Source organism: Sinocyclocheilus anshuiensis, unplaced genomic scaffold, assembly GCF_001515605.1.
Source record: "Sinocyclocheilus anshuiensis isolate Anshui unplaced genomic scaffold, SAMN03320099.WGS_v1.1 scaffold1185, whole genome shotgun sequence".
In the NCBI taxonomy this organism is placed as follows: Eukaryota; Metazoa; Chordata; class Actinopteri; order Cypriniformes; family Cyprinidae; genus Sinocyclocheilus; species Sinocyclocheilus anshuiensis.
Genome location: NW_015548278.1, coordinates 922,533 through 938,790, shown reverse-complemented (window position 1 = coordinate 938,790; position 16,258 = coordinate 922,533). Strand labels below are relative to the sequence as shown.

Below are 16,258 nucleotides of genomic sequence, written 5' to 3'. Positions count from 1 at the left end.
AACATTACATTGTAACAAAACGACTAGGAATTAACACCAATGCATATTTCATAATAATCACAGTATTCAGCAAGAGATGAAAATGTAGGTTCAATGAACAATCCACACTTCTGATCAACACTTTGTAAAAAATGTTTTAAGCTTTATTAAGCTATTTTAAATTGTAATAATATTTTATAATATTACTGTTTTTACTGTATTTTTAATCAAATAAATGCAGCCTTGGTGATCAATGTTTTGATGAAAGTTTAAGACATTATTTTTTGGAATAATGTTCACTGATGAATCATGAACAAGACCAGAAACATATTAAGACAATAAATGTGGTTCATTTTGATTTCATGTTGACTTTAAATGGATGAAATCGTTCAGAGGCCATTCAGTTGATCTAAAATTATCTTTATTGCACTCAGATGTATTGTTGTAAAGCTTTACCGAAGCCTTTCAAACTATTTCTGCAGTACCATAAAAGAGGACGAGCAAAGACGCTGTGGCAGCTATGCCTGTTTTAAATGTTATTCTTGCTGAATTCAGTGCCACTAGCATCATGTTCAGTTATTAGCAGTGTAGATGGTTTTGTGTCGCTCAATCAGCTCAATATCTTTCTCCAGCTGCTTCATTTCCTGCTCCAGACGCTCCTTCCTATATTTTTTGGAAGCTGTGTCTGTGACAACAGAGAGGCCCTGGTACTGGTGATGAAGATCGTCCCAGTTCTTCTTCAGAGCCTGCCAAAAGTCATCAAGTCATCAGACATTTACTTGTAATATATATATATATAAAAATTGTATAATTCTTAAACACTACCATTTAAAAGTTTTTTTTTTTTTGCTAGAAACTGATACTTTAATACTAATTACTTGAATTGTTCAAAATTAGAGTATTTTATGATGTTACAAAATATTTATTTTTGTTAAAAATAGATGCTACTTTCTATTCTGACAAAAAGTAACAGTTTCCACAGAAATATTAAGCAGCAACTGTTTTTTGAACATCAGATCAGCATATTCATATGAAAGTGAAAGTGACAGTGAAAGTGACTTCTCATGTGGCCAAGTATAGTGACCCATACTCAGAATTAGTGCTCTGCATTTAACCCATCCAAAGTGCACACACACAGCAGTGAACACACACACACCGTGAACACACACCCGGAGCAGTGGGCAGCCATTTTTTTGCTGTGGCGCCCGGGGAGCAGTTGGGGGTTCGGTGCCTTGCTCAAGGGCACCTCAGTCGTGGTATTGAAGGTGGGAGAGAGCGCTGTACATTCACTCCCCCCGCCTACAATCCCTGCCGGTACAAGACTCGAACCCGCAACCTTTGGGTTACGACTCCAACTCTCTAACCATTAGGCCACGACCTCCCCAACCTATCACATATCATGTGAATCTGAAGAATGCTGAACATTCAGATTTACCATCGCAAGAATAAATGCCATATATTCAAAATATATTCAATATATTCAAACTCTAAACAGTTATTTTTTATTGTAATGATATATTTCATAATATTACTGTTTTACTGCATTGTTGTTCACATAAATGCAGCCTTTGAGAGCATAAAAGACTTCTTTCAAAAACATTATTTTTTAAAGTTGTAAATAAAACAGATTATTGGAGTGTGTTTTACAAGAAAGTACTATTTCAGTCTTTCTGCTTCAAAATGTAATGAAAAAAAAAATTCATGAAAAAAAGTTCAATCATTAATTTACATTTATTCATATAACATTATTCATACTTTTATCTAAACTGAGGAACAACTACAAATACAAGCAATTTCTCATCAGGAGATTAATGCTGCAAGTTCTGCAATAAAAAGCTCTGGAGGAAGACGATGTGCTTTCCATCGAAACACAGGCTATTCACAATTAGAAATGGTTTCATTCAGAGTTTATTTGTATTTGATTACCTGTAGGATACTGTGGCGTTCTTCACCAGAAAGCTGTTTCATGGCATTTTCTCTCATTCGTTCCTTGACATAGTTGTCATATTCTTCTTGTGCTTTCTTCACTTCCTCTCTACACTGGTGCAGGTACTCTGGAGTTTGACCATAGTCCTGAGAACATGCATAAAAACAGGCCTGAGGCTTTTCTTACTATTTTTACTCTATTCCGTATGTACCGTGAACAGTATGCTTTGTATGCATGGAATATAAGAGCATCTGAAACATAAAGCTCAACATCAAATCTCTCCTCTCACCTTCTTCTTTATGTATTTGGGCATGAGACCAGAGTTCTCCAACAGTTGTTTGTCTCCCTTTTTGGTATAAGCATACACAGGCTGTGGTTTCTTCGGCAATGCCATGATATTCTCAACAGCGTTGGTCTTAATAAAGTTCTTGTTGGTGTGGAGACCCATGAGCGGCTTGTCTGTTCTGGCAGGTATTGGTGGTTTACTATGTAGCTCATCATCTTCATATTTAAATTGTTTCTCTGAAATGGTACAAATAAATGATCTAAGCAAAATTAGGATGCCTTCAGTGGTCTCAACACGTCTGCACATGAAATTGGCATGTATGATTGTGCATTTAAAAAGGTCAGTATTATATATTAATTCTCAGGATGTCTCAAACAATAAATGCAGGACATGTACTCTCAGGGAGTTTGAGTTCCTTGGAGTGTTTCAGTAGATATTTCTGTGGCGACGGCACATTCACTTTCGCTGGTCCCATAGTTTTACTGGGGGCTTTGTTCACCTCTTTCTCCAGCTTCACCTGTTCTCTGAAATTCGACATGTACCTGAAAATTAAGATATTAAGATATAAGAGATCTTAATGGAATAATTCCACAGAACATGTCAAGAGATTCACCCCAAAATCAAAAAAGGAAAAAACAGGTACACACACACACACACACACACACACACACACACACACACACACACACACACACACACACACACACACACACACACACACACACACACACACACACACACACACACACACACACACACACACACACACACACACACACACACACACACACACACACACACACAAATGCTGGTACAAATACTTTACAATTTAAATGTATCAGTTATTATAACATTTTCATATTATGATAATGATAACTGGTTGGAACTGCAACATGTCAATGTCAATGTCCTTTCGCTGTTGCCGTACTGACGCACATAGCATGGCACGCGCTGTGTGTGACATGAGCGCATGTGAAAGTGAGAGAACTATAGTAGTCAGATAAACGCTGAGTTTTAGGTAAATCTTACTTTTTAAACTCTACATTTGCCACATATTTGTGTACATCTATTCAGAAAATCCTTTCCGAAATCCTATAAAAAAGCATGAATGTTCAAACCTGATGTTCTGCAGATAGACAGTCTGCATTTTAAAGTAAATGTCATTTTTGAATATTTCAATTATAAAATTGACATACATTTAAATTATTAATTTTACCTTTGTACAGCATGGCTAGTGGATACTGTATTTAATGTACATTTCGATTTGAAATTGATAAAAAACTTCTAGCTGTCCATGTCAATAATGAAAACAAATATTATTCGCTTTTTTTTCTTTGATTACACTAAAATCTACATGTAATGTGAATTCACGTGAGTAGATATATTTAAAATGCACACCACATCAGTCCCTAAAGTCCTCATGAAATGAAAATTCACCTATTCATCTATTTTCTAAATGCATATTTCTTGTTGCAAATGATTAATCCATGCATATACCTTCTTTCTTTCTTTCTTTGACCTTGTAATTGTTCATCAAAATATCTTGATCTTCCAATTAATCGACAGACAGTCCAATTAATACTCTCTGGTGATGTATGTCAGGTTCTCCAAATTGAATCTGCTTAAACCTTCCACTCCAAGCTTGCATTAATCTGCGTCCAAGTTTAAGTGCACTGCCTACCTCCTCAGAATTCAATGAGTGGAACCAAGTCCCTGCCCTACATTTTTTATTTTCTATCATTTGTTACACTCTAATGTAGGGGAGAGCGTGGCACAAAGTAACACTTTTTGACTTTCTCAAATAGTGTAAATCCACATGGGGTTCAGAGTATAATTTTTTATCCACAGTAATTTCACACTTGTCTAGTACAAATATGTCGCTTTGTTTCATAATTACAGTGTATACGTTTTTCTTTATTTACCCTCAAAAATTGGAAGTGAAATGTGACAACATGCCCCGTAGGTGGGGTACATTGTAACATCTGAGGGGCACGTTGTAACATGACCATATAACAGCTTAAAATGTTATCTGATCGCATGAAAAAAATATACAAGACAAACTAAAATATTTTGTCAATAAAATAAAATAATTATTTATTTCAAATAAAATAATGGCGTTTTTTAAGAATTAAAAATAATCAGATTTTGGAGTTTGACAATGAACACATTGCAACCATGCTTGGGACGGCCCACATAAATGAGCCAAAATGCTTTACATTAAACATTGACTGTCAGTCTTTATTCACCTATTTCTCGTAGCTGGAATTTAAAACTGGTTACTGTCTTCTGATAGTTAGCGAAGCATTCAAAAATAATCTAAACTGATAAATAACAGATTTGAGATTACAATAATAGCAGATTTGTCTAATTTTAAATGAGTAATAAAAACTGAGATGAAAAATGTACTTAAACCAGAAATATACTATGGTAAAAATAAATGTTCAGCGATATCTTCAAAAGACTTCTGAATTTTGCCGCACTTTTTTTTCTCTATATAATGTTTACATGGTAACTAGTAAATGCTGTAAATTTGGTTATGCTAGAATGTGTGGAAATATTTAAACCACGTGTGTTACAACTTACCCCGCGTTACTTTGAGCCCTGCGCTCCCCTACGTCACAATGTGGAATAAAATATCTGTCGATCCTGTCCTAAATGGCACATTTCATGTGCACTTGCGATGCATGCATATGTCGGTTAAACCCACAAGACTGCAGGACAGAGTTCTCCAAGCTGCTCCTGGAGATCTACCCTTCTGCTGACTTTAGTTCCAACCCTGCTCCAACATTATCAAGTAACCCTGAAGACCTTGGTTAGCTGGTTCAGGTGTGTTTGATTGGGGTTGGAAAGCTACTGTCATGAACTCTGCAGGACAGTAGCTTTACAGGAGCAGGGCTGGAGACCCTGTTGCAGAGTGTCACATTTGTAATTTTAGGTTTCAGAAGGGTGCTCACAAGTGCCCCCTTTGCTACACTCCCGCGAGGGCTTGGGTGTGCTATTTGGGGAAGGGCCTAAGTGTTTATTAAAACAAATCAGTCATATTACATAGATTAAATCATCAGAATAAAAGTAATAGATTTATACATTCTGTATTTTAGCAAATGCTCTCTATATTATTAGATCTACTAGCATGTTTTTAATTATGTAACATATTTTCTGCCTCCCAGATTATCTGATATTTTTTTCCAAGATGATCCCAGCAACTTTCGGTCAGCTGTTGGCTAAAGTGAGAAAGCTGAGGACCCACATGCTATTTGCTCAGTTTGGTTCTTCATACTTCACTACAGCATGGCTATCAAATCAAATGTTTAAACATAATGAGAGAAACATTCTCCTGATGGGTCCTCCTGGAGCAGGGAAAACCTGTGTAGGACAGATTGTGGGACAGAGACTAAGGATGCCTGTTATTGATATAGATGACGATGTTCTCGAAAAGACATGGGGAATGAGTGTGGCAGACAAGCTATCTGAGATTGGTGGAGATGGTTTCATTGAAGAAGAAGGTAAAGCGGTGTGTAACTTCACTGCTACAGGGAGTGTTATCTCAATGACTGGCTCCAATCCACTGCATCCAGATGCCATGCAGCATTTGAAGCGATCTGGACTGGTCTTGTATCTGGATGTGGACACAGAAGATATCATGCAGAGACTCTCTCGAATGAAGGTGAATAGGATTGTGGGTCAGGATGCTGGTGTTTCTATGAGAGAGATATTACAGTACAGGACGCAGTTTTATGATAAATGGCTGGATGCGCGAGTCCTTTGTGGGACAGGAGACTCCTTGGAGGATGTGGCAGATAAAGTCCTGAGGACTCTGGGTAGATATGAGGATTTAGAATCAGATATGTTCATTTCAACAAGGAGCCAAATGTCAAGTGACGCCAAGTTCTTCAGTGATGTTGTCATAGAGGGTCTTGCACCAGATAGAGGGCTTTACGTACCAAAGAAAGGATTTCCCAAACTGGAACCTACTGAATGGTTGAGAATATCCAGCATGCCATATGCCATGAGAGCAGTGGCCATACTGGAAAACTGTATCCATTCTATGGATGTGTCTCCTGTAGAATTGAGCACAATGGTACATCGCGCCTATGGCCAGAACTTCGCCAATCAATCAGTTGTACCTCTAAAGCACCTCACTGATCATCAGTACATTCTAGAACTCTTTCACGGCCCCACTGCTTCTTTTAAAGACCTGGCACTGCAGTTAATGCCTCAGCTGTTCGCCCACTGCCTTCCACAGATGTGCAACTACCTTATTCTAGTGGCCACATCTGGAGATACAGGAAGCGCGGTGCTGAATGGCTTCCAGAAACTTAAAGACAGTGACCGTGAGAGGACTGGTGTGCTTGTGTTCTTTCCTGAGAAAGGAGTGAGTGAGATTCAGAAGCTACAGATGACAGGATTTCAAGAGGGCAATGCCAAGTCCATCAGTGTCCTGACGGACTTTGACTTCTGCCAGAGGAGCATTAAACAAATTTTCGGGGACTCAAGCTTGATGGGACATCTAGCTGTGGAATATGCCACGGTTCTAAACACAGCAAACTCGATAAACTGGGCTCAACTGCTTCCTCAGGTGGTCTATAACTGCTCGGCGTATATGGACCTGCTTAGAAATCACACATTGACGTTTGGAGACCCCATTGACGTGTGCATCCCTACTGGAAACTTTGGCAACACCATGTCAGCCCTGTAGGCCAAACAAATGGGAATCCCCATACGGAAGGTGATCTGTGCGTCCAATCATAACTGCATCATATCCGACTTCATTGCTAGTGGAGAGTATGATCTCCGCAACAGGAAGCTGCTGGTTTCAAACTCTCCTGCTATTGATATCCTGAATTCCTCCAACCTTGAGAGGTTCATCCAAGATGTATCCGGTGGGGATGGGAGTCTGGTCAGAGATCTGTTTTTGAGTCTAGAAAGAGATCATTTTTTTAAAGTATCAGAAACTTTACGGCAGAAGATAAATCTCGAAGTTCAAGCTGGTTGGTGCTCAGAAGATGACTGTTTGAGGGCCATAAGGGAGGTGCATGCAACAACAGGCTACATAATGGACACTCACACAGCGGTTGGTAAAGTAGTCGGCGATCGTATACATGACAAAACCTGATCGCTTGTGATATGCTCCACTGCACACCACGGGAAGTTTGCTCCGGCTGTCTTAAAAGCCCTTCAGTGTCAAAATATCCCACAAGACCCTGTTGAGCAACTGGATAAACTCTGCACCATTGGAGGTCAAGAGCAGATGCATGAAGCTCTGCTGAAGTGCATGAGAGACAGCGGAGATCATCCACATAAAATATTCCAGGCTGACTTTAACAAGCTTGCAGATGAAGTAGAAGCTATGATACAAGACTCATTTCTGAGAGTCCAGTGACCTGAAATAACTGCAAATGTCCACTAGATGGTGATGTCTGTCAAGAAACCCCAAACATTATGGTCACACTTTGTCAATTTGAATACAAGGTGGCAGTAATGTAATGGGATATAGTTTCAATCCATTTCATGTTACTCAAGTCCAGAAATTAGCCTTACTTTTTACTTTTTCCTAGTCTCGCAAATGATTTATCACAAAATGTTTTTATTTTATACTGATAGTTGCTAAATTACTGTGACATCTTACAGCTACATAATAAATTATTACTAGGTGACAATATAACAATTTATTAATCATTGCTATCATATTGCTGCTGTTTCTATGTATGGCTTATTGCTTTAAGGGTTTAAAAAATGAATAAAAATGAAAATAAATGAATAAAACCAATAAAAATAAAAAAACAGCTTTTCCCTCAAAAAGTATAGATCTTACAAAAGTAATAATTCTGTCATCATTTACTCACCTTAATGTTATTCCAAACTTGTATGACATTGTTTCTTCTGTCGAACACAAATTTCGAGTTATCACTGTTTTGTTTTTACTTTCATAAATGTCAATAGTAACCAAAACTGTTTGCTTACCAACATTTTTCAAGTATCTTCTTTTATGTTGCACAAAAAGAAAGTAAGCCATAAAGGTTTGGAATGACATGGGGGTGAATAAATGATGACATAATTTAAATTTTTTTGGTGAACTATCCCTTTAATTTCAAAACATATATGTATTATTGAAGAAGCTGACAGATCTAGTGATAAAAGTCATATGCAAGGCTGACTGGAGCACAGGCAAAAATGTAGATGTGCCAGTTGGGTTTTATTTAAAGGAACACTCCACTATTTTTTAAAATAGGCTCATTTTCCAACTACCCTAGAGTTAAACAGTTGAGTTTTACCATTTTCGAATCCATTCAGCCGATCTGCAGGTCTGGCGGTAGCACTTTTAGCTTAGCTTAGCATAGATAATTGAATCTGATCAGACCATTAGCATCTCGCTCAAAAATGACCAAAGAGTTTCTATATTTTTCGTATTTAAAACTTGACTCTTCTGTAGTTACATCGTGTACTAAGACCGACGGAAAATGAAAAGTTGAGATTTTCTAGGCCGATATGGCTAGGAACTATACTCTCATTCCAGTGTAATAATCAAGGAACTTTGCTGCCGTACCATGGTTGCAGCAGGCGCAATGATATTACTTCCAATAAGCCTATTTTCAGGCGTTGCGTAATATCATTGTGCCTGCTTCACCCATGGTACGGCAGCAAAGTTCCTTGATAGAATATAGAAACTCTTTGATCATTTTTGAGTGAGATGCTAACGGTCTAATCAGATTCAATTATCTATGCTAAGCTAAGCTAAAAGTGCTACCGCCAGACCCGGAGATCAGCTGAATGGATTCGAAAACGGTAGAACTCAACTGTTTAACTCTAGGGGAGTTGGAAAATGAGTCTATTTTCAAAAATAGTGGAGTGTTCCTTTAAACCATTCATGATCTTTCCCAGATAAAATAGAAACACCTTCTAAAATGTTTACATAACCTTAGAGGTCGTCATCTTAAGGTCATGCATGTAATGCACTGATTTACTTAATTCACAAGAAAGCAGGACATCAACATTGAAGGCTTTCCATTTATTTTGGCTACTTACATATTCATCCTCTTTTCTCCAAGTGAGGAAAACAAATAACAAAGGTGATGATAAAATAGTTTGTATTCTGAGAGGTGCCACAATATGACTGTTCTTGCTGAGTCAGTAAACAGCAATCCCATCATTCTCTTGGTCCCATGTGATGTTTCATTGCTCATTTCAGATCGTAGTGACCTCCGTGACTTCCGCAGCTCTGCTCGACATGGGAGAACAAAATACCTTCAAATGCTTTATGTACAAGAAACACTCACATATTCAGAGACTTAAACGATATTTGAGTAACATTTAGACATCAAGCAGACGAGACTGAGATCTCACTCACAAAACTACCAGAAATGAAATGCAGGTCGGAACATTCAAGCCATTAAAAATACTATGTATATATTTGACCATTTTTAAAAAATAGCTTTTGAGTCGCAAATGGTTTTTCGACATGCACTATGAATGCATCAAGATCAAACATGAACATTTCATTCAAACAAAATAAAATAGTTAATCTTCAAGAGCTTTTATAGGCAAAAGTTACAACCAATGACTGTTCATATACAGTACTGTGCAAAACATATAACCATACCATATGTGACTTAAATAATGAAAATGCCAATGTGAAACATTTGCACAGTACTGTATTTCATGAGCATTAAAGGGATTGTATTCTGTCATCGTTTACTCAACCTCATTGCAAACCTGTATGACCAAATGTACTTTCTTCCATGAAACACTGAAGGTTTGTTTCCATTCAATGACTCCATTGACACTAACTGTATTGAAAGAACAGCTTGAGCATTCTGCTAAACACCTCTTTCTTCTTCCACAGAAGAAAGTCAGTCATACAGGTTTGGAAAGACACAAGGGTTGAGTCAATGTCAGAATTTTTGTTTCGGAGTGAACTGTCCCTTTAACACATAAGTGTTTCCTACCCTACTTTCTGTAATATACTTTTTATGTACAGATTTGTTTTGGGCATGAATTAACAAATGTTCTACAAAGTGTCTGTAAAGCCTCAGAGGGGCTTTAGTTTAATACTGAGGTAATGTTGAAATCATACATTTTAATTTCATGCTCCATTACTCGATCCTTAAAGTGGATGGAAAACCGCTATTAGCTGGATGTGAGCGAGTTTGTTTTTGTTGATGCTAAAACAACACTGGCTCACAAAGACACAAATGAAAATAACAGTGTCTTCGTAATGCTATTACAGACAATAATGCATTCCGTGATGTCATCGACAATGTAACGAGCGTTTTAGATACAGGATTTTAGTCAAACCAACATAAGCCTTGAATGACTGGTGATATTCACAAGGAGGCTCCTTGAAAACGATTGTTCGCACCCGTAATAAGGCACAGTGACTAAATCAACATAGAGTGCTTTCTTCAGCACTGACAGACCATCACTTCAAGGATACACATGCTGAGAAGTGGGATCAACAGTCTTGTACAACTGTCATGGTCTGCGAGAATAATGAGAATCGTTTTTGCTCCCCTTCTGCTTGACGAAGTTTCTGCAATGAATAAACACCATCTAAATACACACTTGAGGCTACAAGATTTCCAAGACTCGGACACGCTTGAACACTGAAAACAAGTTTTATCGATATCCAAGTGAATGGTTTTCATGTGCGACTTTACATTGCAACACCAGACACGAGCACAATTGGACATGAGAGGACCTTTTGAACCACAAATGAAACGTTCTTCCGACAACAACCCCCTTTGCCCAAAACACCAAATATCTATTTGAATCAAACACTGAAACACCTTGCTGTTTCAACTCTGCAAGTCCCACAGCTCTTAGGGATTCAAAGGCCATCACGCTTGGCGATCAGTTAATATCGCAGCGTCTCATTCGTTAACGTGATGGACAGACCAGAGACTCCTAAGACCTTCAGAAGCTCATAACTGGCCTGCTGGGGAGAGCGAGATGATGTGGCGCCAGCCGGTTGCCGCGCCACGCTTCACGGCCGCGGTCTGTCGAGGGTTGATGTATAGTGAGGAGCACCTGAAGGGGAACTGAGGCAGGAGCACGAGGCAGGGCAGTCTCAGAGTCAGCATGCGACACCGGGAGGGAACTGAAAACTGGAGGGTTCAAATCTATGGGTTGCATATTAGGTGGCAAAAGGAGCTGGCTTTGTGCTTGGACATCATGGAATGGGTGAACTAACCCTCCTCTTCGCTCTCCTCTTCTAGCGCCTCCTCGAACACTCGGTCTGGGAGCCGGAAACACTCCTCAAAAAAGTTGACCAGCGATTGACTGAGGTGCTGCCGTGTTCCCTCGTTGTGAATGAAGTGTCCTTCGTCTGGGTAGATCTAACGAAAGGCACAAGACAAGGTATTGAGCTCAATTATCACAGCACTCCAGAACATCACATGTCAGACTGATTCCGCTTTCACCCTGCATTTTCCGGGGTGAATGCAAGTCACTTTGACATCAAACACTGGTGAAATCATCAGTATCTATAATTTGTTTACCCTTTTAGTTTTATTTAGCATTTGCAAGAAGAGTCTCGGTGCATTTATTGCAGGATAGTATCAGGGTTCTCAGTGGTTTATTAAAACAAACATTTTTGTATAAAAAATGTCTTTGAATATTTTTTTAATTAAAACATTTCCATTTTTTCTTGTAAAACATACTCCAATAATATGTGTGTATGGGTATGTGTGTGTGTATATATACAGTATATATTCTTCTTCTTTGAATATTGTTATGCTTGGTACAAAGAGGAGTCTTAGCCACTACCACTGATCAACCAGCTGTCTTTGGCTGCGTTTACACTTGGCATTAACATGCGACCTGTATCCAGATGTTGTCCAGATACACATTGAAAAGACAAGTGTAAACGCGCTTCTGATCGGAATGTTATCCGATCAGCGTGCCCTGGTCCAGAGGTAGTCGAGGACGCATTGTGATCGGATCTCAGTGTAATGTAAACGCAATCCAGCCATCGTGTCTGCATTCGCAGGTCGACATCACGCAAAACACCACCCCCTCTCTCCCGAACTGTCAGAAGAACAGAGCGCTAGTGAGACTCATACATTTATTTTGATTTGTAAATATCCCGCGACTGAAAATAGTTTTCAAAAGAAAACCCACCACTTCAGGTCGACTTTGCACCGCAGACTTATTTAAATATTGCGCGGGAAATACAGATCCGATCGGTTATCCAGATCGAGAAGTCAGCTGATGTTGCCAAGTGTAAACACGCCGTGTCCTGATTGACTGATGATCCGATCTGCTTGTTCAGATCACGGTGATTGCATGTTAATGCCAAGTGTAAACGCAGCCTTTGATGATTGTTTACTAATTGTTTAAGAAGACTTGTTTGAACAATTGATGTGTATCCTCAAGAAGGCTGTGTAGCTGAAACTCGTAGATATACTTTTAACAATTGTAATGACTTAGCCAGGTTAATTAAAGGCTTTTTATCTTTATTATATGAGTGCATTGGAGTATTTCATCTTTTCAATACTCCAATTTATTTTATTTTTTTTACAAATATGAAATCAGACCATTATCAATGAAAATCTACCAAAATATGAATAATGGCAAGCCTAAAACTATGATAGCCTAAACAAAGAGTCACACTGAGTTACATAAACCAGTGTATATGAGGCCATTCAATTATGAATACCCCTAGCCTATAGCAATGAGCACAACTGGCAACCAAATGGTGCCACAGGTGCAGTTCACAGAGCAGTATATATACCACCGGAGGACTGGCTTTCTGTCAGTAGAGCATTCAGTGTTAGAATGGGAAAAGCTGCCGATTTATCAGTTTGATAAAGGACAAATTGTGATGGCATGGCGCCCCGGAACTTCGATCTCGGAAACAGCGTGCCTTATGGGTTGTTCACGTGCTGCTGAAGTGAGTATGTATCAAAAGTGGAGCACGGATGGCCAAACGACGAACCGTCGTCCGGCCGTGTGTAGTCCGCAGCTCCATGATGCCAGAGGGGAGCGGAGACTGTTGTGCATTGTTCACAGTGACTGCAGGGCCACAGTGTGACAAATCTACAACAGTGGTGACCAGGGCAATGTGCCACAGTACACAGTTCATCACAGCCTTCTATGTATGGGCCTGCGTAGCTGACCACCCATCCAGGTCCCCCATGCTAACTGCATGCCATCACCAACAACACATGAAATGGGCCTCAGATCATCAAGATTGGACCGTGGATGATAGGAAGAAAGTGGCCTGGTCTGATGAATCAAGATTCCTGGTGCATCACATTGACAGCTGAGTGTGGATACACCGATTACCAACAGAGGCTATGGCACCTGGAGGCACTGCTGGTCAGATACAGGCCGGCAGCGGTGGTGTTATGCTGTGGGTGATGTTTTCTTGGGAAACTTTAGGCCCCATTATCCCAATAGCACAATCCCTTACATCTGTCAGGTATCTGAGCATCCTTGCCGGTGATGGCCATTACCAACAGGATAATGTGCCATGCCACACTGCCAGAATCGTCAAGGAGTGGTTCAAGGAACATGATGGTGAATTTCTGCTAATGCCTTGGCCTCCAAATTCACCTGACATGAACCCAGTCAAAAAGCGGGTTTATACTACATCACCACCACCCCACAATGTACAGGAACTGGAGGATCTGCTGTTGACATTATGGTAACATACCCTGGAGACCTATCGCCACCTCGGTGAATCAAAGCTTCGCAGAGTGGCCACTGTTTTGCCGGCTAAAGGAGGTCCTACAGGTTATTACATAGGTGGTCATAATTTAATTGGCTCATTGGTGTGTGTGTGTATGATCTATTAGAGCTTTGAGAAGCATTGTTAAACTGTGGTACAAATGTGTACTGAACCATGGGTTTGAACAAAACAATCAAGCCAAATGTGTAAACATTCAGAAACTTTATTGTGTGTGTGGCAGCCCTGACCCTTCCTAATAGATCATAAATTGAGAAGAACAGCTTGACACAGCGACGATCACACACATCATGATGAATAACTGCCCTAATTAATTCCACAGTCATTCAACAGTCAGCAATTAATAGCAAATCCATTAGGGACCAGAAAGCAAAGAGAAAATCTCCTAGTGTGGGAATATAATGGGATCATCCAGTATGTGGCTCGTGAGAGTGGCCTGTATAATCTGTTTAAATGAGCTGCATGCATTGAGTGTGTCTAATCCCACTGCTGGCAACAGCCACTCACACTGCTGACTGATCGCAGAGGCTGAGATGCAGGGTGTACAGGGTGTACAGTTAAACCCCCATTAATTTACTCCATAGAGAAACTGATTAACAATAATGTATAAACCTTTACTGCCATCAACTCTGAGGATGTTAAGTGAACTCTGAACAAATCAGTGTAGAAAAAGAAACCATTTAAATATGGAATTTCCAGTGAAGAACTACAATACCCCTAATCCTGAAGAGAATTCCACAAATTAGAGAAGTCGACGTTACAATGGAATGTTATTCATGGCAAAAGTGCTCAACCACAATCTTGAAGCAAACTTGAAACATGAAGCTCTGTGATTAATCTAATTTGATTGATGATTTGATTGTCTGTGTATTTTGCAAAAATGTAAAAATGTTTTTATTCTTTGATTATTTTTCGAATTATAATCGTTATTGATTATATTTATGGGATGAAACCTTCATTATTTTCATATACTTTTTTTCTTCAAATCAAAGTTTGCAATGTTGTGATTCATCATTCATTCATTTAGATTAGAACTAGAATAATATTTTGAAAACGCTCTGCTGAAAATGAATAGAAAAACAACAACAACAACAACTTCTGGAACCAAAGCAGCTGTAAAAGCGAACAATCACTGCTGCTCAGGGTGAATTATTATAGTTAAAGGTTCAGTATGTAATACTGACAGCTAGCGGTTGAAATAGATACTGCAGTGCAAATTCTAAATATTGGAAACAGACATTCTGACACGGAACACATTTCAGAGTAGAAAAACTAGCTGTAGCATTGTTCTTCATGTGAACTTAGCATGTTTCCTAAATATTTGCAAAAATATTATGGTATTTATATGCTTTAGCACGGTCAAAAATACATACAGCACCTCTAACTAAAACTAAAACCATAATTTATTTTTTTTTATTATAAATTTATAATTTATATAATTAAATAAAAATATTAAAAATATACATTTTTATTGCCGCTAGTTGCCAAAGAATCAACTCATTTTCATTTAGTTTAACTTGATGTACAATAATACTTAAAAATAAAATAAAAAATTATAAAACTATAGACATATTAAAAATGTTAATAAAAATAGAAAATTACTTAAAATTTAAAAATAAAGAATTATTAGAATTAGAATTAAATATTTATAAAAAAAATTATAATTCATATAATAGTCTCTCAATGATATTAAAATAACATTGTGGCTTAAAAACATAAAATAGTGTAAAATAGTGTATACTGAGAAAAAATAGTGTATACTGAGAACAATCTGCTTACGAACAGGGAGCTGGTTCAACCGGCTGTACACAAATAAAACTTAATCATAGTTTAAATGAGTATCAAAGTATTTATTTTTTAATTACACAATATTTTAAAAACGAATGGAAATTTAGATTTGAAATTATAATAAATACTGCTGACATCCTGATGTGAGGAAATACAGTTTGAAACATTAACCGTAACAAAAAATATGATATGACTGTTCCCTTTCATGGGAACTTCGAACTGCGTCCTCTAGGGGTCGCTATGGGGAACGCCTCGTCGTGACCCGTGTCTGAAGCATACATTGAAAAAACACCAACTCGTTGGCCGGCGACAGCCATGACGTCACTACCGGTGCGACTATAGTATAAATAGGCGCCGGGAGCACACATCATTCTCTTCTTCGTCTTCATTGACTGTTCTGTTTGAAGCATGCATTTCCAAGGAAAAAGTAAGAGCTATCTCTATTCATTATGGCGAGCACTAGCAGAGTGTTTAGAAGGTGTGTGCATCCGTGTCATTGCTATTTGACACCCGATGACACACACAATCTATGCGTTGTCTGTTTGGGCGAAGAGCGCGCACGCGATGTCCTCGAGGGGGCAATCTGCGTGCA

General features: G+C 38.7%; 2 protein-coding genes and 1 pseudogene across 2 annotated transcripts in view; 1 reads left to right on the top strand and 2 right to left on the bottom strand.

The window, feature by feature from the left end:
* Window positions 1–551: 551 nt before the first annotated feature.
* On the bottom strand, window positions 552–3,339 carry LOC107655791 (enkurin-like). The gene is made up of 5 exons (XM_016443371.1): window positions 3,311–3,339; window positions 2,589–2,734; window positions 2,196–2,428; window positions 1,906–2,052; window positions 552–725 (listed from the first exon to the last, which is right to left on the bottom strand). Exons 1-5 carry the CDS (start codon window positions 3,337–3,339, stop codon window positions 552–554), a joined length of 729 nt encoding a protein of 242 aa, XP_016298857.1.
* Window positions 3,340–5,529: 2,190 nt separating this feature from the next.
* Window positions 5,530–7,812, top strand: LOC107655798 (threonine synthase-like 1; annotated as a pseudogene).
* Window positions 7,813–9,199: 1,387 nt separating this feature from the next.
* The window catches only part of LOC107655790 (dipeptidyl aminopeptidase-like protein 6), a gene marked incomplete at its 5' end in the record, with an annotated part of 119,757 nt that continues 112,698 nt past the window's right edge, over window positions 9,200–16,258 (bottom strand). The window contains one exon of the mRNA XM_016443370.1: window positions 9,200–11,524. Within this exon, the coding sequence (XP_016298856.1) occupies window positions 11,375–11,524 (150 nt within the window). The remainder of the gene's footprint in view (window positions 11,525–16,258) is intronic.

Excerpts from the sequence above, each read along its gene's own strand:
- LOC107655791 (XM_016443371.1), bottom strand. The coding sequence starts at position 3,339 with ATGCAGACTGTCTATCTGCAGAACATCAG. Across the intron at positions 2,735-3,310 it reads GTCTATCTGCAGAACATCAG|GTACATGTCGAATTTCAGAG; the intron begins GTTTGAACATTC and ends CTTAATTTTCAG. Across the intron at positions 726-1,905 it reads AACGCCACAGTATCCTACAG|GCTCTGAAGAAGAACTGGGA; the intron begins GTAATCAAATAC and ends GACTTTTGGCAG.